The sequence below is a fragment of the Budorcas taxicolor genome, chromosome 10, assembly GCF_023091745.1.
Source record: "Budorcas taxicolor isolate Tak-1 chromosome 10, Takin1.1, whole genome shotgun sequence".
NCBI lineage: Eukaryota > Metazoa > Chordata > Mammalia > Artiodactyla > Bovidae > Budorcas > Budorcas taxicolor.
The window spans coordinates 63,109,278-63,133,912 of record NC_068919.1 but is presented as its reverse complement, the minus strand read 5'-3'; the positions used below and the strand labels follow the sequence as shown (position 1 = coordinate 63,133,912).

At 43.9% G+C, this 24,635-nt stretch overlaps 1 protein-coding gene across 2 annotated transcripts in view; it reads left to right on the top strand.

Annotated features, from left to right (window-relative positions):
• The window catches only part of SQOR (sulfide quinone oxidoreductase), a 52,951-nt gene extending 49,364 nt beyond the window's left edge, over positions 1 to 3,587 (top strand). For both annotated transcript variants that reach the window (XM_052646292.1, XM_052646291.1), the window contains 3 exons: positions 1,329 to 1,396; positions 1,899 to 2,077; positions 3,280 to 3,587. In XM_052646292.1, the coding sequence (XP_052502252.1) occupies positions 1,329 to 1,396; positions 1,899 to 2,077; positions 3,280 to 3,337 (305 nt within the window). In that variant the 3' untranslated portion in view covers positions 3,338 to 3,587. The remainder of the gene's footprint in view (positions 1 to 1,328; positions 1,397 to 1,898; positions 2,078 to 3,279) is intronic.
• The last annotated feature ends 21,048 nt before the right edge of the window (positions 3,588 to 24,635 follow it).

The window sequence follows — 24,635 nt, the reverse complement described above, 5'->3', positions numbered from 1 at the left end:
CTAGAATTCTGTTAACTTCTCATGCTACTGTGCTCACATCCCTGGTCTTCTTTGGAACATCCCTGATGCTGGCCAGGTTGGCTGTTTTTCTTCTGCCTGAAACACCGTAAAACTAGGGAAGCATTTGTTTCCCCAGAAAACACATGCAAGTCAATGAAAGCTTGCAGAGCAGAAAATTGCTGTGTTAAGACAGATACAGTGGAGAGTGCCCTGATTGGTACACGATTAAGGCCTCAGTCTGGGCAACTAAATTCTTCACGTCGATGTTCCGCTCTAGCAGTGATGGAGAGAATTGCCTTTTGGATTCTGTTTTCTGTAGACAGGAACTGTCTTTTTTAGATGCTATAAAACACCAACCTCCCTGCCGGTGGGTATGGAAGCGTTTCGTGTGAATTACATACCCGCAGAACATGTGTTACTTTTGTTGACTATGTCAACCTAAGAAAGGCTTTCTAGGAAATCCACCGAATGTCCTTATTATTTATAGTCATTTCCCCCAAACTTTCCATTTCAAAAATCTCAAACCTATGAAAACTTTGAAAGTACAGTGAATACCCATATGCCCTTCAGGTATTAACCAATTATTCATATTTTGTGACCAATATGATATAATAATTAACCAATAAATGAATATTTTGTCTGATCACTCTATGTACCTTTTTTAAAGTCATCCGAAAGTAAATTTTGACATCATGATATTTCACCCTCGAATACTTCAACTTCTGTCTCCTAAGAAGAAGAACTTTCTCCTTTATACCCACAAGATCATTTTCATGTCTAAGAGATTGAACATCACATTATAATATCATCAATACAACCCATTGTGAATTTCTTCAGTTTTTCTAAAAGTGTCCTTTTTAGCTTTCCCTATCCACTCTTCCCCCCACCATCCCCAGTTCCCCTTAAATCTGTGAGTCAGTCAAGGGCCACACTCCACACTGATTGTCATGTCACTTTGGTTTTCTTTAATCTAGAACAAGCCTCTGACATTTGCTTTTTCACTTTCACGACATTGACATTTTTGAGGAGTGCTGGTTGGGTATTATATGGAAAATGCCGCAATTTAGAATTGTCTGGTAGTTCCCTGTGATCAGATTCGGGTTGTATGTTTGTGCCTCCACTGTGCCACCTCAGGAACCCGTCCTGTTGGTTTGTCTGGTCCTTGGCAAAGCTACAGTCCATCACTGGGTTGAGTTGTGTTCTAGTCTCAATCTAGAGGGATGGGATATGGAGCCTTCTTAACTTCTTCACGTTAAAATTATTTGCAAGTTAGTTTTCCTGGAGATCTAGACACTTCTGATTTTCTGACTTTTCCATGTCTTATATAGCTGCCCAATCAGGAATACTTGACAGAACAATTTCTCTGATTATGAAGAATCAAAGACCAGTGAAGAAGGTTTGTATGCCGTGTAAGAATCACTGTCTCCACTTACCATCTTCCATTCTGGATGAACACTTTTCCCACAATTTTGCTGCTTTCTTAGTTTCTCTATTATGGGCACTTCAATTTTTGCCTTTAGTATATCCTTGCTATATAATTTCTATATTTTCGTTGTGCAAAGTAGAATATACAAAAAAGGAAAACATTACCACTGCTCAGAGTAAATAATAAGTTCTAAGATGTCTAGGTGGTGGTTGTTTGGTCGCTTAGTCGTGTCCGATTCTTTGTGACTCCATGGACTGTAGCCAGCCAGGCTCCTCCGTCCATGGGATTTCCCAGGCAAGAATACTGGAGTGGGTTGCCATTTTTGTCTCCAGGGGATCTTCCCAACCCAGGGATTGAACCTGCATCTTCTGCATTGTCAGGCAGATTCTTTACCATCTGAGTCACCTGGGAAGCCAAGGTGTCTAGATAGCACATGAAAAAAAGCCACTTTCCAACTCTGTCTCAATCACAGTATGATGGCTACACGTCGTGTCCTCTGGTGACTGGCTACAACCGTGTGATTCTTGCGGAGTTTAACTACAACGCTGAGCCCCTGGAAACTTTCCCTTTTGACCAGAGCAAAGAGAGACTTTCCATGTACCTCATGAAGGCTGACATGATGCCGTTCCTCTACTGGAATTTGATGCTGAGGTAAGTATATCACCTGGGGGAGAGGCATACCTGTTAGCAGATTGTGACAGCCTGTACAGGGGATTTGTTTCAAGGAGGCCTTCCGGCTTCAGGAGATATGACCCTGAGCAGGCGAAGGGGATGCACCTTGCTAAGTCATGTCTAATAGATTGGTAATGGCAGTCTGAGAAGGGTTCTGAAGCCTCAGCCAGACGTGGTGGGCAAGAGGCTGCCCTGGGTGAGAGAAGGAGCCTAGCATGGCTACCACCCACCCATGGGGACACAGTGTCTTCTTTTTATAACCGGCAGTGACCAATTCTCCTGTCTTTCATGCTCTGGCACTCTCTTGCTGCTGCATAAATCATCATCATCATAATCATAGTGAATCACTTTGACCTGTCAAGTACTTTATCATAAGAAAAAGAAAACATACTAATTAAGAGCTAAGCTTTGGAGACCTGTGTTTGAGTCACATCTGCCACCTACCAGCTATGCGTCCTAGGGCAAGTTGCTTAAACTCTCTGTGTTTAAGTGTCTTATCTGTAAAATGAAAGGAACATTGTCTTCCTCACAGGATGGGATGAATAAGACAATACATAAAGAGACAGGTGCATTGTAGACATTCAATAAGTAAACAGTGACAAACTTAATAATTCCTCTTCCTTGTTGCAAAAAAAAAAAAATCTCGTTTGACTTTCCCAAACCTTTTGAGAAGGTAAGTCAAAATGTAGACACCAGTGTTTTTCAGCTAGGGATGCTTCTGCTCCCCAGGAGACATGTGACAATATCTGGAGATATATTTTGTTGTCACAGCTGGAGGGGATACTACGGGCATCTAGTGAGCAGAGGCCAAGGATGCTGCTGAATAGGACTGCCCCCTACCATTGAGAAGTATATGGTCCAAAATGCCAATAGGTTTGGAAACCCAGACCTGTACCTAATTTACGAACTGCTCAAGGCAGAGAGGACTGCAGTTTGCGCGTAGTAGAGGCTTCGTACAGTTTTGCTGAATTGAGTCAGTATGTCCAGGCTCACATAGCAAGTCATTGTTAAGGTCAGTTGCGCCCTCCTAGACCTGGGTTCTTTCTGCCTTGCTGTCAGTCTTGCTTTATAGCCTGAGAAACAGTGTCTGTGAGCAGCCTGGCTTCCCTTTAAATATCCTGCTGCCTGAAGCCACCCCCTCTTTTCCGATGCAAAGAACTGTTCTGTGTCATTTCTTACAGGGGCTACTGGGGAGGACCAGCGTTTCTGCGGAAATTGTTCCATCTGGGTAAGAGCTAAGGATGGCCCTGCCCTTGCTCTCCCTGGATGGCTTCTGGACCAGAATCACAGCCATGGATTGACCAAAAGCAGCACGAAGAACTCAAAACCCAACCCCATAAAGAATTTACTGCTGGATGACAGTGACTAAATGCCTCCCTTCTCAGTCCCTCTGGGCAGCTCTCATGCAGGCTGCTCAGGACAAGCTTAATTATTTGGAAACATTCAAATGAAAAAAATAGACTTCTATTTTTTAAATAAAAGCTTCCACTGATTGAGACTCTATGAGAAAATTTGATCTTGATTGGTGGTATGAAAAGTTCTAGCTGTAGGGAGGAAAAGATTGTGGTGGTGGCATAGTTTACTTGTTATCTACTTTGACTATTCAACTGAGAGCTGGCATAATTTCACCAGAGCCTGTCTGGATTGATAAAAACAAGAGTTATTTCCAGGGAAAGTATTATTTTGGAGCAGTATCTGTGAAGGCTGTGAAGACATGCGGCCTAGGGCTGGCGCTGTGGGGGCACAGAGGACTGGCTGCTGCCCCTCTGCTCCTCAACTGTGTTTGTGCCGAGGCCACGTTCTCCCAACCCGTGACTGACACAGAGGGTGCTCGTGCTGGCCTGTTCCTACAGGACGCGTAAGTCCTCTACTGGCGGCTTTGGCTCCAGAATTGCCCATCGGTCTGGCCAAAGCATCAGGCCAGACTTAGAAGTGCACCAGGCCCGAGGTGGTTCCTTCCTCCCCCTCTTTCTCTCCCTTCCCCTCGCAGGTGTCCCTCTCACATCATGGTCTGAAAGCCCTCCCTTGCCTTTTCCTGTGCCTTCTCCTTTAGCCTCGACAGACATTTCCTCCACTAAATCTCTTGCAAATCCAATTCTCTCACGGCCCCTGCTTTGCACAGAATGTATACTTAGTGAGGATGGGGTTGATGCAGTACCAGTTTTGGCCAAGAAAATTTTGAATGAGATCATGTTAGAAACACTGCAGGATGTAGTTTCAGTTGACTTGAAGTTCAGCAGCAGCTTCAAAATTATTTTTTCTCCAGTTAGTTTATTTGGAAGCTTACAGTTTCAGGTTTCAGTTCAACCTGGTATTTGAAAGCTTCACATGTTTCATATTTATTTATAAATTCCACCAAAGGGCAGTGTATAACTGTTTATGCAATAGAGTTCAAACCTAAACTGTTATCCAGTTTCAAGAACAGTGTTATTTAGGGTTGCTAAGTCCAACCAGTCCATTCTAAAGGAGATCAGCCCTGGGTGTTCTTTGGAAGGAACGATGCTAAAGCTGAAACTCCAGTACGTTGGCCACCTCATGCGAAGAGTTGGCTCATTGGAAAAGGCTATGATGCTGGGAGGGATTGGGGGCAGGAGGAGAAGGGGATGACAGAGGGTGAGATGGCTGGATGGCATCACTGACTCGATGGACGTGAGTTTGAGTGAACTCTGGGAGATGGTGATGGACAGGGAGGCCTGGCGTGCTGCGATTCATGGGGTTGCAAAGAGTCAGACATGACTGAGCGACTGAACTGAACTGAAGTCTCTCGTTTCCTGAAGTTCCTGGATGGCTTTAGAAGCTCTGCTCAGGCATTTGTTCATTAATTTAGCAAGGATTTACTGAGCTCCTATGAGCTGCCAAACACTGCCTTGGCCCTGGAGATGCAGTTGTGATCCAGACAGATAAGGGCCCTGCTACAGCCTCGTTGTTCCCATGATAGTCTCCTGTCCTTTCCCTGGGATGCTGGGAAACTTGCTGGAAAGGGCCTTGGTTTGATTAGGAAAGTAGATTTTCTTCAGTAGCACATGTTTCTGAGGAGGAAAGGACATACCATCCTCACAACAGACTTCTCATCTGGTGATAGAAGTGGGACGTGTTTTCTGGCTGGCCACACTCTGGCTTGTCTGCGGTTTTCCTGTTTAGCATCTAGTATTCTGGCATAGCTTTAATAGCACCGCTCCCCGCTCCAGTTTTCACTTTCCAAATGTCCCGTTTGGACAATAGATTTTATTGACCACTGTAGTGATCGCACTCAACCCTCCCACCCTCACCTGGGTTCTAGAATGAGAGAGCAGTGCTACAGCAGCTGGTGCTGTTTCTCAGTCTGTGCTGCTGGAGAACAGGCAGAGGTGGGGGTTTTCTGTCCTGCTGTGAGTCCCTGGGCCTTTACAGAGCTCCTTGCCTGAGCCGGCTGCAGCCTGGCTCCTGGTGGGCTGCCGAGTCAGGGAGAGCTGGGGGCTGTTCACCCAAAATGATCTTTCTCTGCAAGGTCCACGCAGTCCTGGGAGTAACGTCCCTAAATGTGGACACAAATGCATTTTCAAAGAGTGAAGCTGTGTTTCTGGGAATGGCTAAGGCTCCTGGGTGAGTCACTTTGAAATTCCTCACAGGGTGAGCTGGCATCTCCTGTGTCTGTTTAGGACTGTGTATTCTGAATAAACCTCCAAGCATCAGGAAGTTGCTTCAGTTCACATTACGCTGGGCAGAACTGACTGCCAAGGCTGGGGGAGCAGTAGCCACTGGTGACCAGTACATTGTTCTCTAGCTTTCGCTCCTTTGATATGGGAAAGATCAGAAATGTGCTGAATTCCAGAAAAGTTTGACTTCTGAAACCATATCTTTTTAACCACAAATGTGGGCTTGCTCAAGGGAGAGGCCCTGCTCTGGGACTGCCTTCAGTTTTTCCAGTCAGCAGCAGTAAATGGGGAGGGGTAAGACCAGGGTAGCTGGCGGTTTCTCCAAAGATGGTGCCTGGGGTGGGTGAGGTTGCAGGTCCCATCCTGCTGATGTCTCCAGAGTCCAGAAGTGACACAGGGCTGGGGCAGCTGGCTTGGGAAATCCCTTCTTGGGTCCAGCCCCCACCACTGCCGCCACCCTTTGTCCCAGAGCTGCTTCCCTTTCAATTTCTGCCCTGGCGTCAGGCCCTGGGTGAACTGAGGGTACAGTGAGAACAGACCTGGGTGGCAGCTTAGGGACCACTGAGCTCCAGGGAGGGAAGTGAGACTGAAGTCAACAGGGGGAACACAGGGTTTCAGATTTAGTAGATTCTTTTGGTATGAAACCTCTTATTTCTAAATTTTGTAGACAAATTCAGAGAATGGAGATCAATAAAAGGAATAGAAATCACTTCAAATCCATGACCCAGTTGTAACAACTAATAGCATCTTGGTGTCTTTTTCTCTAATGTCCTAATGATTACTGTTAAAGTTCCTGAAAACAGGTAGGATCATACTGTAAGTACTGCTTTGTGACCTGTGTTTTACACTTATTATGTGTTGAAGGCCCAGTGGTTGGTTGTAGGGAGGAGAGATTGGTGAGTAAGTTACTCAAGGGGTACAGATCATTTATCCTGGCTGAGAAAACTGCGAATTAATTAATGTAGCAAATATATGTAAATGTGTAGTTCTCCAACAATCCTGAAGGTAGAATCATCAAAGATATGGAATATTGTTCTTTTGAGGAAGGTGGCTTTGTAATGTAACATTTGAGAGTGGGTCCTCTGATTGTTTGCATGCACAGGATAACTTTAGTCTGATTTTAAAGCAAAGTCCCCCTTTATGCCCTAAGACCACAGATGAAGCTTTCATTTCAGATAAGCTCATTGTGATCATTTCAGGGAGGGAGGGATCAAGAGCAATGGTTTGGATGAGATAAGGCTTTCTGAAAAGATGAGTGAAAACCAGGTCTCTCTGGTTTGGTTCACTGCTAAGTAGTTAAGGAGATTGCTTGTCTTTATGCTGGAGAAAGTCAAGGTCAGTACTTTGCAAGAGGCAGGTAGAAAGGTCACAAGACACAGCTGAGAAGGATGGATGGTGACATATGGAACAGTTTTCTCCCCCAATATTGATTTTTGAAAAATAGCTTTCCTGGAGGAGTGCATGCTATGAACAACCCTAAATGAAGTTAAAATTTTCCATGTTTGCATGTAGTAAAACTACTGTAATTGCATCCCTCAGGTACCTTTTGGGGCCACGCCCAGGCCCACAGAAGTGCAGACAGGCAGGAACCCTGATGCTGTTCTGTCACAAACTGGGTTTGGATCTCTCGAGGCATAGATGGACAGAACACAGGATTTGGAGCCATAGACCAGGATTCGGGTCTTGGCTTTCCCACTGACTGCTGATAGCGTCCCTCTCGCATGTTTTAATCGCCACTTTGTCACCTGTAGAGTGGGTTAATGATCCCTACTTCGCAGAGCTAATGCAAGCATTAAATGAATTGAGGTAGAGCTTTTAGCAGTTTGGCAGATAGACTGTAGCTATTATTGTTGTCATTGACTCTAGTAGTTGAATGAAGCACTCAGAAATACAGCCTCCCCTTAGACTAGAAATTCTTGCCTGTCTGGGAGAAATGGGGTCATGACAGCTCTCCAACATCCTTTTTCTAGCAAGAAAGATGGATTCTGTCACTTGTTACCACCGTAACTCTGTGCCTCATTTTGATAGACTTTCAGAGTTGGGAAATTGTCAGCATTATAGATTAGCCCATGCGGGGTAGTGGGTAAGCATATATGTTTTGGATCGAAGACTGGATTTGAATCCCACATCTGCCTCCCATTGGCTGTGTGACCCAGGAAAACCCTTTGGGCCCCTGGTAGGTTCACATCACAGAAGGACCTGTTTTCAGTCTCTTAATATCAGTCAATTCATCTCTCCAGGGTATATAAATACATATGATATACACTATTGGTTATAGGGCTTCACTGACCGCAAGAATTCATTATTAGCTACTTCCACAATTATTTGGGGGGGCATCTAATATACTGAAGGCCCCTGGGTATTCAGAAATCCAAGTCCTTATCCTCTGTGAGCTCTGTTTGATTCTTTCCATGAAGTGTCAAGCTAGAGGTCCCATCTGTATGTGGTCATAGCATTCAAACTGTGCCGTTTTACACCAGGCATTCAGGGAAAATACCGAGAAGAAGGAAAAGTTTGAGTTGAGTCCTTGTATTAACCAGGTCTCATTTGGTTCCAAGTGACACAAATCGAAGCCAAATAAGCCTAAAAGAAAAAGGGGGAACTTACTGGCTCATGTAACTGGGAAACTCACGTGTAGACTTCAGGCTTGACTAGACCTAGGCATCACAAGGTAATCAAGGTGCTCTCTTTTCGTCTCAATTCTCTTCGCCTCCCAGTCACTCTCTGTGACCGATATGCTTTCTGAGTGTGGCCAGGGAGGAGGGCTTCATGCATGTCCTCCTGGCTCGGCCTCCCTAATGGGACAAAGAACAGGGCTTTCCAAATGCCAACAGCCCAGCTCTGGGGGCAGATTATGATTGTGTGCATAGTCACCCAGTCGTGTCCGACTCTTTGCGACCCTTTGGACCGTAGCCTGCCAGGCTCTTCTGTCCATGGGGTTTTTCAGGCAAGAGTACTGAGGTGGGCTGCCATTTCCCCCTCCAGGGGATCTTCCTCACCTAGGGACTGACCCTGCGCCTCCTGCATTGCATTCTTTCCCCACTGAGTCATTGGGGAGGCCCATAATGATGATTACCAGTCAATAAACAAGCGCTTCCCGTATCTGAACGAGTGCTCTTTTGTTTAGTGCTGTATTAGCAGTACCTAGAACACTATGACCCAGGACAGCACATACTAAATTCTCAGTAAATATTTGTTAACTGAACGAGCCAACTACATTTTGGCCATGTGCCTACTTCATATGTAGGGAAGTGGGGTTTGCTACGTAAAGAAGGAGCCTGATGGACAAATGTTCTGAGTACCCTAGACCATGATCACCTCTAAGGTCCTGAGGCATGAGGAAGACTTGGCCAGGAGCAGAGGAGTAGAAACTTCCAGGCATGAAGAACAGTACAGGGCTGTGGGTGGCGGGCCAAGGGAATATGGGTAATTTGGTTTGGGTTGGAAGAATATTGGATGGCAGGAAGAAGACAGGGTGGAAAATGGGATTCTGGGGTACCTTGGGTTGGGCTCTCTGATATTGCTTTTTGTTCCTCTGGCCCGCGTTTGCATTCTGCATCCCGCTCTCTGCCCTGGGAGGCTGCCCAGCGCAGGCAGTCTGAACGATCGTCCCTGTTGTCTGGTTTCTGGCTGGGTTTGACCAGTGGGGCTTGGTAGGTGGTGGGAGTGAGAGGTGAGTAAGGAGTAAGGTTGGGGCACTCACCCCTCTGGCTCTCTCCTGGCGGGCCTGTCTTGGCCCTATGATAAGAACAGAAATTGAGAGAGTTTATACACTTTTATAGCAATTTGACAGAGATATTTTATATCTGTTACCTGTTGAATCTAATAATAAAAAATTGGGGCTTGTATTTTATGTGTGTTTTCAAATTTTATTTTTTTCTAATAATCTTTTGTTGTATTTTACAGAAGAACTAGTCTGAGAAGAATTAGATTAAAAAAAAATCAAACAAAATGAAAACAAAGCCCACAAATCTGGTTTCAGCGGATGACTGGAGAAGCCCCGCTTTCCTTTCGGGTTTGACGCCCCATCCCTGTATCCATCCCGGCAGGCACAAGGGTGGAAACAGCTTCCTGGCTACGAGTCCCCGAGTCCCGAGGGACTGCACTGTGGCTGCAGTTCCTCCAGCTTGGCTCACCTTTGTGCATAAGCTCATTGTGAATTATCCTGACTTGACCCTGTCATCTGCTTCCTGTTGAGACAGCTGACACAACAATAAACTCAAAGAAGTGCAGAGCTATTGAGGGAGTTTACATGTGAATGACAGGGGACTGTAGTAGCAGCGTGGGTGAGCTATTTATTGAGGAAAAGACTCCAGACAAACTGACCAAGGCCAGGACCAACTAGCTTCAACAAGGGATGGTGAGGACTTGAATTAAGGCACAAAGGGAGGAGAGGAGGGGAAAAAATCATGAAGATTTAGGAGACTGTATCAGTCGGTCAAACAGAAACCAATATATAAATAGTGCAGGCAGAAAGGAATGAAAAATTGCAGAGGTTTGCAAACTATGACCTGTGAGCCAGACTCAGCCCACTGCCCATATTTATAAGTAAAGTTTTATTAGAGCACAGCCATCTTCCTCCATGTCCCTATTGTCTCAGGCTGCTTTTGCACTATTGTGGCAGAGGGGAGCAGTTGTGATAGGGACTGCATGTGGGCCTCAAAGGCTAAAATATTTGCTAGCTGGCTCTTTACTGAAAAGGTTTATCAGCTCCTGGAAAACTCCAGGGGCAGCTGAGGAAATGAGCGTAAAGGACAAGAACTGCTGGTTTTCAAGGGACTGCAGAAATTGCAGGAATATTGGCCCCGCTGGTCTCAGTACTTTTCCCACCAATGCAGGTGAATGCCTGCAAGCCTGTGCAAGTCTCGTGTCTACAGACCGAGGAGCCCGCCATTGCCAAAGGGTTAAGCTCCTCTTTCATCTTCCCGCTATATTGAATCATGCATGCTAAGTCACTTCAGTCATGTCTCTTTGTGACCCTATGGACTGTAGCCTGCCAGGCTCCTCTGTCTATGGGATTCTCCAGACAAGAATACTGGAATGGGTTGCCCTCCTCCGGGGAATCTTCCTGACCCAGGGATTGAACTCATGTCTCTTATGCCTCCTGCATTGGCAAGTGGGTTCTTTACCACTAGCACCACCATTAAAAGGGCAGCGGTCACTTAATTGCTGTATGGGTGGAATGGGAGGATGTGGAGAAGGGGACAGTGCTGACCTCTACCCCCACATGTTTACTGTCTCAGTGGTCAGTCAGGGCTCTTCCTCACAGAATAGATGCCCTGTTGTTGACTGCAGACCACCCCTTGAAATTTAACAAGCCTGTGGCAAAAAACTCTCTCCACCCTATTTCTTCCTTATCTCAACAAATGGAGGCCTTTTCACTCCAGCAAAACTGGTTTCATTGCTTACTTCCTCCAAATTGGTGAGTCCTCTTGTAAATGTATTCTCACATCCTACGAAGCCACCATATATCTGACTACTGATTGGTTGTCTCCTAAATGAGGAATGCCTTCTTATGGTTTATGTGCAAATACAATACTGCAGGTACTTAAACATCAATAACTGTACAAACAGCATAGTAATTGGAATGGTTGTGGTTAAAATGAAACTCTCCTAGAATCCAATTTATAAATCTAGGAAAGGGCTGTTATTTGTGACTAGGAATTCTGTGTTCATAGTTTATAGAAAATACAGAAAGATTTTCAAGACCACAAAGCAAATGCGAGACAGAACTGGAATTTGAACCTCAGTCTGTTCTCACAGTGTCTTAGGGTTACTCTGAAAAGCTGCTCTTAGTTCAGTGCTGTCGTATTTCTTTTCAGGAGTAAAAGAAAAAAGAGCAATGTATTAGTCCAAGTTCTCTTATTTTTCCAAGTAGCAAAACAGCAATTTATTGGCTTATGTACTTAGAAGTCTGGGAAGGAGATCAGGCATGGCTGGATCCAGAGGCTCAATTTCTTCCTCTCCTGTTCCTGCTCTGCGTTTCTTTGTGTTGGTTTCTTCCTCAGGTACACCACCTCATAGGCTGACGAAGTGGGGCAGGGTCAGGCTTCCTTGGTCTGTAGAGCCCCCACACCCTCTAACTGTTAAAATGGCAAAAATCTTGGATTTGAGGATCCAAGCTGACTTTGTGATTTTTATTGAACCAATCACCGTGTCCACTCTTGGGGGAGAGGATTGGGTCAGCCCTGTAGGAACCACCTGGGCTGAGAATGGGGGCAGAGGTGTTGATTCTCCAATGAGACAGATTCTGGGGTTAAAAACCTCTTTTTACGACAAGAAAAAGAAGGTGGACACATCCTATCTTCTCCATTGTCAACATTCATCTACTTGTTCACTCATTCTCTGGCCGACTGCTGGGTCTTCAGGTGAGTAAGATGCATTTGCCCCTCAGAGGAGCCTAGACCCTAATGGAGCCTGCTCTCTCAGGAAGGGTGCTTCTGTGCACTCGCGAAGCATCCTCCGAACTAGAAAGGGGAAATGCATCTCCTCCAGGATGCCCTTTGACACGAGGGATTCCTGCCAGGACCTGCCAACTAGAGTCCTTTCAGCTTCCCAGTACCTCTCCGTGGGCGCTAAGACAAAGCCAGTGAAGCGCTGGCCCCTGGAGAGGGAGCGGGGAAGGGGAGAGAGCACCTGGGGAGGTCCTAGAGCCCGGTTGCGGGCGCCGCCCGCCGGAGCCCTGGAGCGCCTGGAGCGCCTGCACGCGGCCTAGAAACGCGAGGGTTGAAGTAATGGCAAGCAGCGTGCGTTCACCACCTGCTTCTGATTAGCTGGCGGCCAGGTGAGCGCTGGGTCGAGGAGCCAAAACTCCGCGTCCCTGGGAGTGTCTGCTCGTCTGTCCAACCACTTTCCCCACCGCCCCGCACTGCACAGGGGCTGCGCCTTTTCCTTAACTGTTCCTGCGAGGTGAGTCGGCTCAGCCACAATCATAACTACAATCATAACCAAAATGCTATTAATTGGGTGTAATTTGAGTATGTTGAGGCAGACAGCTGGCTAGGGGCTTTGCGTCCAATTTCTTAATCTTCGTGATTGCCATAAGGGAGGACATTTTACTTGTGTTTTATGAAGGACTGAGGCTTAAATTAGAGAAGTTAACTTGCCCGGCGCACGTGACTAGGAAGCAACAAGGTCAGGGCAGAGCCACAAGAGGGCACCTCTTTTTTCTTCTTTGTCCCAGGCGTCTTCCTTTTCTTTGGGGAAAACCCACGAACTGAGAAAGCAGGGCCGACATATATACACTCCCAAGTGTGAAATAGATAGCTGGGGGAAGCGGCTGTATAATACGGGGGGCTCAGCCTGGTGCTCTGTGACGACTTAGAGGGTTGGGGTAGGGGAGGGAGTGGGGGGGGGGCTCGAGAGGGAGGGGATATATATATATATATACACACACACTTATATATGTATGTATGTGTGTATATCGGAGAAGGCAATGGCACCCCACTCCAGTAATCTTGCCTGGAAAATCCCATGGACGGAGGATATGTATAGTTGCATTATTGTAAGGTAGAAACCCAGGGCTTCCCAGGTGGCTCAGCGGTAAAGAATCCTCCTGCTAATGCCAAAGTCACAGAAGACAGGGGTTCGATTCCTGGTCTGGGAAGATAGCTTGGAGAAGGAAATGGTAACCTACTCCAGTATTCTTGCTAATCTCTGTCCATGGTGGGCTACAATTCATGGGGTCAAAGAATTGGACACAGTAAGCATACACACACACAGGGCAGAAACCAACACAACACTGTAAAGCAATTATCTCCAGTTAAAAAACAAGAAATGGCCACCCCCCAAAATCCCCCACAATGTATTTTGACAAATGTAAAACCCACATAAACACCATATATATGTGTGTATGTATACATGTATGTATGTGTTTATTTATTTGAGGAAATGAACAGCATTGGGCATATGGGGCTGTAGGTAGGATGAACACATTTCTGAAACTGGGAATTCGGCTACATCTGGTGTGACAGGCAGAATTTTTGAATTTAGGAGTCTTGTACAGTCTGGGATGTTGGTCATCAATAACATATGGGGTGAAACTGTAAAGCCACAAGAGGCCTTGGTGAGTCATGGCTGGCAATCCACACCACCTGCCCATGCGTGCTAGCCTCGCACTTACCTGGAGCTTCGTCTCAGGCTTCTCCTGGATTATCCAAGACATATACCAATAATATAGCAAGTGTTATAATTGATAACACTTGGGATTAAAGTCTGGAGCAGCTCCTTCCTCTGTGTAAGATAACCTAAAGGCACCAGTCTTCCTCTTTTTTATTTCCCTCTCCCAATTTCTCCTTGCTCCCAACTCTTGGTCTGATTGAGAGGTCTACACGTCTAAATTACTTATTCTTTACAGGGGGCAATATTGGTACTGGCCATTTCTGATTGCCTCATTTCACCAGGCCATTTCTGATTGCAAGTAACCACTCTAGTTTAATTATCAATCCATTTAAAGCAATCGTTTGTACCCCTTCACTAAGGAAGTTTATGTCCACTGATTTCTCTAACCAGACTTCAGGCTTCTGGAGGGCGAAGACCTATCTACTTTATGCGATGAAGCCTTACTGTGTACTACGTTGAGTCTTGATGCTAAGTAACTGTGTATCTGTGGTTCCCAAACCTGGTGGTACATTGCAGTCAGCTGTGTGTGGCTTTTTTTCCCTTCTTTTTAAAAAGACTTTGCCTGGGGATTCTGTTGAAATCGCTTTGGGCTGAAGCCTGGGAATCTGTGTTATATGAACGGGTGGCGCCCATCCCAGTGTCATCTCCTCTGCTGCACCTGTCTCGCCCACCTCTCATCATGGCTTCATGGGTCTATTGGCAGGGACTGAAATAGACTGCTGTCACACTACTGCCCCATTCAAGAGTTGCCTTGGGGCTGTGGTGAGGCGGACACTCCCAGTGGGCAGAGCTGTGAGTGGTACCCTTGTTTGTCTGTTTTTCTTGGAAGGAGAGGTGGCCTGAGGTTGTTTCTGTGGACTTTTGGGCAGTGGTGAATATTCTGGTTAGGTGTGTGGAGCAGGAGTCTGGGGAAGAAGCCTGTGACTGAATATTGGGAGCGGGCACATCTTTGTATTGACCATCAGTACTCAGCAGAGGATACTCCCGGTTGACTCGTCTGGTAGATGTCTGTCAGCCTCTGCTCCGGTCGCCCCAGTGCTCACATGGATGGAGGAGCTAGAATGTAGAGATGGAGGCTCTGCATGGGATCCCTCCTACCAGAGCTGGTCCAGTTCTTGTCACTTCTGAATACCCCAGTATGTTAATGGCAGAGACAAAAGATGAGCCCTTGATATGGTACCACTTTTAAGAAGTCCATCCAGACATTTGTTGCCAAGTTGATGACCCTAGGCCTTTATCACCCTGTATGGAACAGTGATTTATCCTTTTTGGAATTGATCTCACCAGATATTCATTGGCCTTTCCTGTGCTTCTGATAGTATCATCCGAGGGTTCAAAGAGTGCCTGTTTACTGACAAGGGGTCCTACAAAACAACTCTTCAGCTCATTCAGCTGTTTCAGCTAAACAGTTCATTTTACCATTAAGGGAGTATGATAATTGGCCTATCAGCACAGAATCCTCTGGGCCTACCATATGCCCATTATCTGGGGGTGAAATAAAAGGTTGCACTGGCGTAAGGGCCCTTTTCCCTCCCTGGCTGGAATCAGTTGGCCATAGATGTCCTTGGGTTAGCACCCTCCATGGCACCCAGGGACTCTGGATGCCTGTGTTTCCATAGAAGGAGGCTAGAGGCCAGATGGGAGGGTGTGTCTGGGGGGACACTGGATGGCTAGGAGCAGAGGCAATGGGGGAGCCTAATGGGAGCAGAAGAGGGTGGCAGACAACCAAGCAAAACCGGAAACAGGCCTCTGGATCCCCGTCCTGGTGATGCTGACCCGTGAATCTGAGGGAGGACTAAGGAATCTGGGCTTCTTGAGTAAGTTGGGTGCTCTCGCAGGTTTGGGAAGCATATGGATTGGAAAAAAGGAACATAATCAGAAAGAGGCAAGTGTGAGTACTGACTTCACCACTTACCCAAGGTGACCTCCCTTCATGGAGCACTGTGGGCTAACTTGTTTATACTCTTTTCTTATTTATAAAGTTGGGCTTATGACATCAAATGGGATAATAGTATGTGAACCATTATTACATGAGTTAATATACATTAAGCTCATAAAATGGCATCTGGTAAGCACAAGAATGCTATTGAAGTGCTAGTCATTTTAATGTAAGTTAATGTGATTGTTAAAAAGTTTAGGGCACTAAACTTTTAGGTATAAAAGTTAGGTTAGACGTTTAGGGTAAAGGGTCTGATGAGGGCCAAACATATGCCTGAATTCTTGCTCGTTTGTGTGCTGTGAGCCCAGTCTTCAGTGGTTCTGGACTCTTTGTGGCCCCATGGACTGTAGCCTGCCAGTCTCCTCTGTCCATAGAATTTTCCAGGCAAGAATACTGGAGTGGGTTGCAATGCGCTCCTCCAGGGGATCTTCCTGACCGAGGGATTGAACCCGAGTCTCCTGTGTCTCCTGCACTGGCTGGTGGATTCCTTACCACCGCACCACCTGGGAAGAATCTTGATCATTAGACCTTCTTAAACCTTGCCCTGAGGGCCAGGACTACCATATCTCTCCTCTTCTTTCTTCCAATTTTTTTGGAAAATAATTTCAAACTTACAAAAGGTTGCAAGCATAAAATAATGCAAATAGCACCTGTATACCCTTTACTCCAATTCACCTGTTGGAACATTTTCCTCCTGTTTGCTGTATCATTCATGGTCTTTATCTTTCTTCTTTGCTCTCTGAATATATGGAATCTTTGTACATACATATTTATATACATATACACACATTTATATATATGTATACATATATTTATACATAGTATATATTCATTGATACATATTTTTTTCTGAGTAATTTAAAGGTAAATTACATGCATCATGGCTTTTTACCCTAAATACTATTAACACAATGTACTAAATACTGAACTATATAATACTTGGTGTACTACAATAGGAATAATCTCTATGTAACCACAATACGATTAACCTTACAAATTTATAGTGATACAGTATTTTACCTAATCCATGTCCATATTCCAACTTTATCAGCTGTCTTTTCTAGCACTTCCTACCTTCTCATATAGAATCTAGCCTAGTGTCAGGTATATATTTAGTTGTCATGTCTCTTTAGCTTTCATTAATCTGGAACATTTCCACAGCCTTTTTTTGTCTTTTGTAACATTGATATCTATTTCCTGCTTTATTGAGATATAATTGACATATAATGTGGTACAAAGTGTTGATTTAACACAGTCATACATTGCAAAATGATCACCATCAGATCGTTAGCTAACCTATTGCATCACATAATTACCACTTCTTTTTTTTTTTTTTTTGTGGTGAGAACATTTAAGATCTACTCTGTTAGCAACTTTCAATTACGTAATAGTGTGTTATTGACTATAGCCTTTATGCCATACATTAGATCTCCAGAACTTATTCATCTTCTAAATGGAAGTTTTTACCCTTTGACAGTGTCATCTTTTCTCCACCCATCAGTGCCTGTTAACTGCCATTCTACTCTCTGTTTCTATGAGTTCCACGTATAAGTGATATCGTATAGTCTGTGACTTAGTTTTCTTGATTCCTCTGTTTGTGTCCCTTCTAGTCTCTGTTGATGCATTCTTCCAACCTCAGCTCCAGAACTAAAGCAAGTGTGCTGTGTTGGAGAAGGGTGCCTGTGGAGGGAGGGCATGCGGGAGACCAGAGAGACATGCAGCGGTAGGGAGGGTCACTGACCCCGTTCTCAGGAACATAAGGTTGGGCTGGACCAGCTCCCTACTGAGTGCACAATTATAACCTTTTCCTTTGGGTCCTGAGAGGTGCAGAGTCTAGGGAATATTAGGCTTGTGGCTATGTATGTGTGTGTACAAGTTATGAGTACAGTCTTGCTTCTCTCCTTGAAAAGGGAAGCCATCACTGACAATATTATTTATTTAGCCCCACTCTGAGGCCTCTGAACTGCCATTTCTTCCTACTAAAAACTGTAATAATAATATAAAAAATAGCAACAATAAGGATAATTGCCCGTCTCTCCAGGGTACTCTGAGGATAAAATAAGATAATGAACTCAAAAGTGCTTTGTAATCCAAGAAGAGCTATCATTATGCTGCATGTTGCTAAATGCCAGTTATTATCACTGCCATCTTCCTGGGGGCCTTTCTCTTGTATGTTAAAGAGAGTTCATGTGATATCAGTCTTTTATTTCATACAGTATGTAGAAGAGGCTTAGTATTTCCTCCTAATTTCTTGAGGCGAGACAACTAACTTGAAGTAAGGATCTACCTTATACCAGGTGCTTTATACATATCTCATTGTAACTGAAAAAAAAACCTTGTTATTGTATAGAGTCATGATTTTTCTTCTTTTTTTCTGAACTACTTAAAAGTAAGCAGTGAATATGATGCCTCAAGACCTCTAAATAGTACAGTGGATCTTTCTCCCCCAAACGGCACTTTCCTAAATAACCACCATGCGTGTGTTTGTGTCTGTCTCTTTGTGACCCCATGGACTGTAACCCACCAGGCTTCTCTGTCTATGGGATTCTCCAGGCAAGAACTGTGGAGTGGGTTGCCATGCCCTCCTCCAGGGGATCTTCCCAACCCTGGGATTGAACCTGCATCTCCTGCCTTGGCAGTTGGTTTCTTTACCACTGCGCCACCAGGGAAGACTGATGCCCTCCATGATGGTTGACAAATGGTGATTTTCTATTTCCATCATTCCAGCTGCATTTAGTAATTGGCGTTGTACTGTAAGGAGGAGCTTTCCATTTTTCTTTCTTCTTTCATCTTTGAGGTTTCATGGATTTTCATTTTATTCAATGGACTGTAAACCCTATTATTACTTTAAAGTTCCCATTTTCCAAGTTTGGGTCATGGAACTCCCTTCAAGCTGACTTCTGAGTTCTTTTGACATGTCTTCATTAAATTTTGAGCACTGTCTTACTCTTTTTAAAGGTCAAATCTGTTTCTTCCCCCCACCCAGTTTTATTGAGAAATAATTGACACATCACTGCATTCATTTAAGGTATGTAGCATGACGATGTGATTTTTATACTGTGAAATAGTCACCACAACTGCTTCATCTAACATCCATCTTCTCATAGAGATGTAACAAGAAAAAGAAAAAAAAAAGAGGAAAAAATCTTTTTCTCCTTGTGATGAGAACTCTTAACAACTTTCCTATATATTGGATTGACCAAAAAGTTCATTCGAGTTTTTCCATAAGACGTTACAGGAAAACCTGAACTAACTTTTTGGCCAACCCAGTGTCACCCTGCAATGTCAGCTATAGACATCAATGCTGTACTTCCCTAGTACCTCTTTATCTTATACAGGCAAACCCTAGAGATATTGCAGATGGAGTTCCAGACCGCCATGATAAACTAAAGCAAGTCATATGAAGTTTTTGGTTTTCCTATTCATATAAAAGCTTTATTTACACTATACTGTAGTCTGATAAGTGTGCAATAGTGTTGCACCTAAAAACACAATGTATGTATCTTAGTTAAAAAATACTTCATTGCTGAAAAATGTTAACCATCATCTGAGCCTTCAGTGAACTGTAATTTTTTTGCTAGTGGAATGTCCTGCCTGGATGCTGATGGCTGCTGACTGGTCAGGGTGGTTGTTGCTGGAGGTTGGGTTGTCTGTGGCAGTTTCTTAAAATATGACAGTAAAGTTTGTTGCATTGAGTGACTCTTCCCTTCAGAAACAATTTCTCTTTAGCATGCAGTATCACTGATATTTGATAGTATTTTACCCACAATCAGCATGCACATTTATCAGTTAAGTTTGTTGTCTTATGTGGGTTAGAATCATGGTGCCTGAAAACAGGATAGTCACATCACAGATCACTATAACAAATAATAATGAAAAAGTCTGAAATACTGTGAGAATCCTCAGAGTGTGACACTGAGACATAACACGAGCAAATGCTGTTGTAGAAATGATGACAGACTTGTTTGACTGCAGGGTTGACGCAAATCTTCAATTTGTAAAAAAAATATCTGTGAAGCGCTGTAAAGTGAAGGGGAATAAAGCGAGGCATGCCTGTATCTGGTAGTTTTCGCCTTTTGACCATCTTCCCCCAGTCCCTTGCCCTTCACCCTCTGCCTCTCACAGCCACAAGTCTGATCTCTCTTCTGTGTGTATGGGTGTCCTTTTTTTTTTTTTTAAAGATTCTGCATATAGGTGAAATTATGTAATATTTGTCTTCCTCTCTCTGACTTAGTATAGTGCTTTCAAGGTCTATGCATATTGTTGCAAATGGTAGGATTTCCTTTTTTTTTTTTAAATGGCTGAATAATATTTCATTGAAATATATAAGCATGATGGCAAGTGTCCATGTCTTGGCTAATTGTAAATAATGCTGTTATGAGCATGGGGGTGCAGATATCTTTTTGAACAACTGTTTTACTTTCTTTGGATATATCCCCATACGTGGACTGCTGGGTCTTATGGTAGTTCTGTTTTTACTTTTTTGAGGAAACTCTATACCGTTTTCCATAGTGGCTACATTAGCTTGCATTCCTACCAGCAGTGTACTAGGATTCCTTTTTCTTCACATCCAGGTCAGCATTTGTTATATCTTACCTTTCCCCACCACCCCCCTTTTTTTTGGCTGAGCAGTTAGGCATGTGGGATCTTAGTTCACTGGTCATGGATTGAATCCGCACGCCCTGCAGCAGAAGCATGGAGCTAATCACTGGACCACCAGGGAAGTCCCTGTCTTGCCTTTTTGATGATGGTTATTCCAACAGGTATGAAGTGTTATCTCATTGTGGTTTTAATTTACATTTCACTAATGACTAGTGATCAGACACAAGTTAGAGACTTAACAACAACAGTGACTAGCGATGTTAAGCATCTCTTTAGGCCCTTTGTGTATCTTCTTTGGATAAATTTCTATTTGGGTCCTTTTTTATTGGGCTATTTGTTCTTTTATGCTGTAGAATTATATGAGTTTTTAATATATTTTGACTATGAATCTCTTATCAGATATATGGTTTGAAAAATTTTTTTCTATTGCTTAGGTTGTTTTTCACTTTGTTGATGGTTTTCAAAAGCTGTACAGAGCCTTAATTTGATGGAGTCCCATTTTATTTTTAATTTTCTTGCTTGTGCTTTGGGTGTCATATCCAAAAAAATCATTGTCAAGGCCCATGTCAAGGAGCTTTATTTCTGTATTTTATTCTAGGAGTTTCAGGGTTTCAGGTCTTATATTCAAGTTTTTAATATGCTTGACTTAATGTTTGTGAGTTGTGTAAGATATGGGTCTAGTTTTATTCTTTTACATATGAACATCTAGTTATCCCAGTTATTAACCATTTATTGAAGAGACTTTTTTTTTTTTCATTTTCTTGGCTCCCTTGTCAAATATTAGATAACCATATTGGGTTATTGGGTTTATTTGGCTTGGGTTTATTTCTGGGCTTTTGATTCTGTTCTGTTGGTCTATTTGTCTGTTTTTATGCCTGTACCATAAACTGTTTTATGCCAATTTTAATGACAATAGCTTTATACCGTAATTTGAAATCAGAAAGTATGATTCCTCCTGGTTTATTCTTCATTCTCAGGATTTCTCTGGCTATTTAAATAACCATTTAAATATAAATTTATATGTAAATATAAATTTAGGAGTATTTAAAATATAAATATATATAAATTTAAAATATAAATTTAGGAGTGTTTTTTTCTCCTTCTATAAAAAAAATGCCATTGCAATCTTGATAGGGATTGCATTGATTCCTTTTTGATACAGGATGTTCCAGACTCATCTTATACTTGTACTTATTTATATCTTTAAAGCCTTATATAGTCTCATTTTATTCAATAATTGTAACCCATCACTATCATTGTTTATTTTAAAGTAACTGTTCCTTTAATCTCCAATTTCTTTCCCCTCAAATTCATCCTATACTTTCACCAGATTAATCTAAAATTTTAGCTTGGTTGCTGTCATATCTTTTGATCAAGCTGGCAACTTTGAAGAAGCAGGAAAAAACCCAAGCTTATTACCTGTCATTCGAGACACTGTACACTCTGTCCTCATCATTTCAGGAATTAGTGGGAAGGTGATGGTAGCAAACCCTTTTTAGAACTCTCAGCTCTGATCACATCCAAGTCCAGCTTCTATAAATTTGAGGACTTCTGTTGGGTATTATTTTCTAAATTTTAGAGATGGTAGATATGATTGACTGACTGTTTCACATCAGATTTCAATGTCAGCTGCTCTTGACGGTTATTTTTGATTGATTTTCCTCCTTGGTGAACTCTTGCAACAGATATTAGAAAAAAAAATCATGTCAGAATTCAACGCTGTTAGCCTGAAGCCAGCCAGAAAGAAAATGGACAAGCCTATAACCAGTCAGCCCAGCCTTCTCCCTGTTATAGAATATGTCTATTTTTTCCATCCCGGAATAAACATAATATTGCCCAGTTTGACGTTTGGGTTAGATTCTTTCTGCCCTGTACAGACTGCTGCTTTTTCTGCTCTTCATTTCAAGGCCACCTGTGAAGAGGGCGGTGATGAGTTGCACCAGTAATGCTGTAGGTGGCGCTGTGTACTCGGTGCATGGTGGTCAGCGTCTTTCCAAGATTTCCTTTTGGAGAAGGCATGGCGTCTGGCATCCTTTTAGTTAAACTTGATCTATCTGCTCGGTTTCTGTGGAGCAGGTCTGAGAAACAGATTAGCCCATTTCTGACCCTAAACGGAAGGTCAGCCGTTCTGTGCTCAAATGTAGCTTTCACCGTAGGCTGGATCACATCCTGGGCTGAGCTTTGGAATTATGCCCACAGGCTGTGAAAATGACCCTGAGGTGTTTCTTCCCAGCCTCTGCCTGGGCAGTCTTTTCTGGGTTTTGTACTTGGACGCAGACACTACATTAGAGTCACATCCTGAGCCCGTCAGGGTGAGGGAGTTGGGTTGACCATAACTCATCAGCTTTTAAGCAGCAAGGTTGCTTGGTGTGTTTTAGCTGACAAAGCTCAATTTCTAAATCCGATATTGCCTTTTAAAGTGGGACCGACTTGACCGAGGCCTTTGTTGCCCCCACCCCAATCCGAATCTTTGGAGCTCTTTTTTTTGTGTGTGTGTGTGCGCTAAAAACCGTCCTGATGTTTCAGGAGAGCCAGTCTCCCGGCATTATGGTGACTGTGATCCCGCACTGCACAACACCTAATAGCAGGGTGCTGAGTGTATCATTTGTCAGCCAAGCCGCGGGATCACAAATTCCCTAATTAAATGTGGGGGTTTCAGGTTTCATAGAAGGAACCCGTCTTATTTTTACAAAATCTGAGCATGTAGAATTGAGATAATTGAAAAGCACCTTAGAACTGTGCGCTGGATGACCTGCTAGTATATTATAGTAATAATTCCCTAAATACATTTACTCAAGGCATATCTAACTTCCGTGTCTCTTATAGTTTCCTGCGTTGAAGGGAATGAGATGACACGTCCTATCACATTTCTCTAATGAAGTTATTAGGGTAGAATTTGAGTATTTTTATTTTCCCCTGCTGATTGTTTTCAGATGACTTCCCTTTTCACTTGTGACCAGTAGATGGCACTATGGCTTTCCTCCATCTGACGCACATTAGTTGGATGCCGCTTACTGTATTAAGTTCACTCACTTTTGCCCTGGCCGTTGGGGAAATCTTGAGCTGTTTCATTTAGTCCCATAGGTGAGGAGAATGGTGGATGAAGGTTCTCTCTCGTCTGCCACCAACCCATTACCATCTCTGCCCTCGGTGTCTGAATCTTTTAGAACTGCAGGTTGTATATGTGTGTGTGTTGGGGGTTGTCCCCTGGAGCAGTCAGGTGATGGAGCAGTCAGATACTGAGTCTGGGGCACATGGGCAGCAGTCCTTCTCGATGGTTGGTGGGCAATGTGCTCACTACTGTTGATAGAAAGACCCTCTCCAGATGCAGAGGGCATGATGACTAGCATGGCTTCTCAACTCTGGGGTGTAGAGTGATTACTCACTTGGAATAGCATCTGGGCCGTCTGTGAACACAGACTCAGCTCCCGTTTGTCTTCCTGGTCCTGGGGTTGTTGCTTGAGCACAGCAGGAGTGGGGGCATACCTGTGGAGGCCACCTGGGCCTCTGTCCACACAGAAGGGAGGGCCCTTTGTTGAATCCCCCCATTACTTCTCTTTCATCACCCTTTCCTCCTCCTTTGCCATCATTCACCCAAGGGGTGGGGAAGACTGTGACCCCACCACATACTTTTCTAAGTCTTTTTGTGTTGCCTTTGTAGGCAGAGATTGCTAGTGCTCATCTACCTCTGGTTCTCCTTGTCTTCGTGGGCATATGTGAATATAAAGCTTTCTGGTCTTTCTTGAAGTTAGGGGGGCCATGTGACTTATTCTGGTCAATAAAATGTGAATGGAAGTGGCATTTTTTTGATTCCAGGCAATTATGGATAGATTGTGACCCCTCCCCCACCTCCAATCTTCCCAAATTCATGTGTTGAAGCCCAGCCCCCAGTGTGACTATATTTGGAGAGAGGGCCTTTAAAGAGGTGATTAAGGTTAGATCAAAAGTATGGGGCCCTAACCCATTATGTGTCCTTATGAGAGAAGAGACCAGGGATGTGTATGCAGAGGAAAGGCCGTGTGAGGACATAGGAGGATAGGAGGTGACTATCCGCAAGCCTAAGAGAGAGGCCTCAGGAGAAACCAAACCTGCTGACACCTTGGTTTGGATTCCTAGCCTCCAGAAACTGTGAGCAATCCATTTCTGTTGTTTGAGCCACCCAGTCTGTGGTATCTTGTTATGGCAACCTGAGCAGAATAACATACAGGCTGAGGAATTTAAAACTGAATGTGAGCTCTCC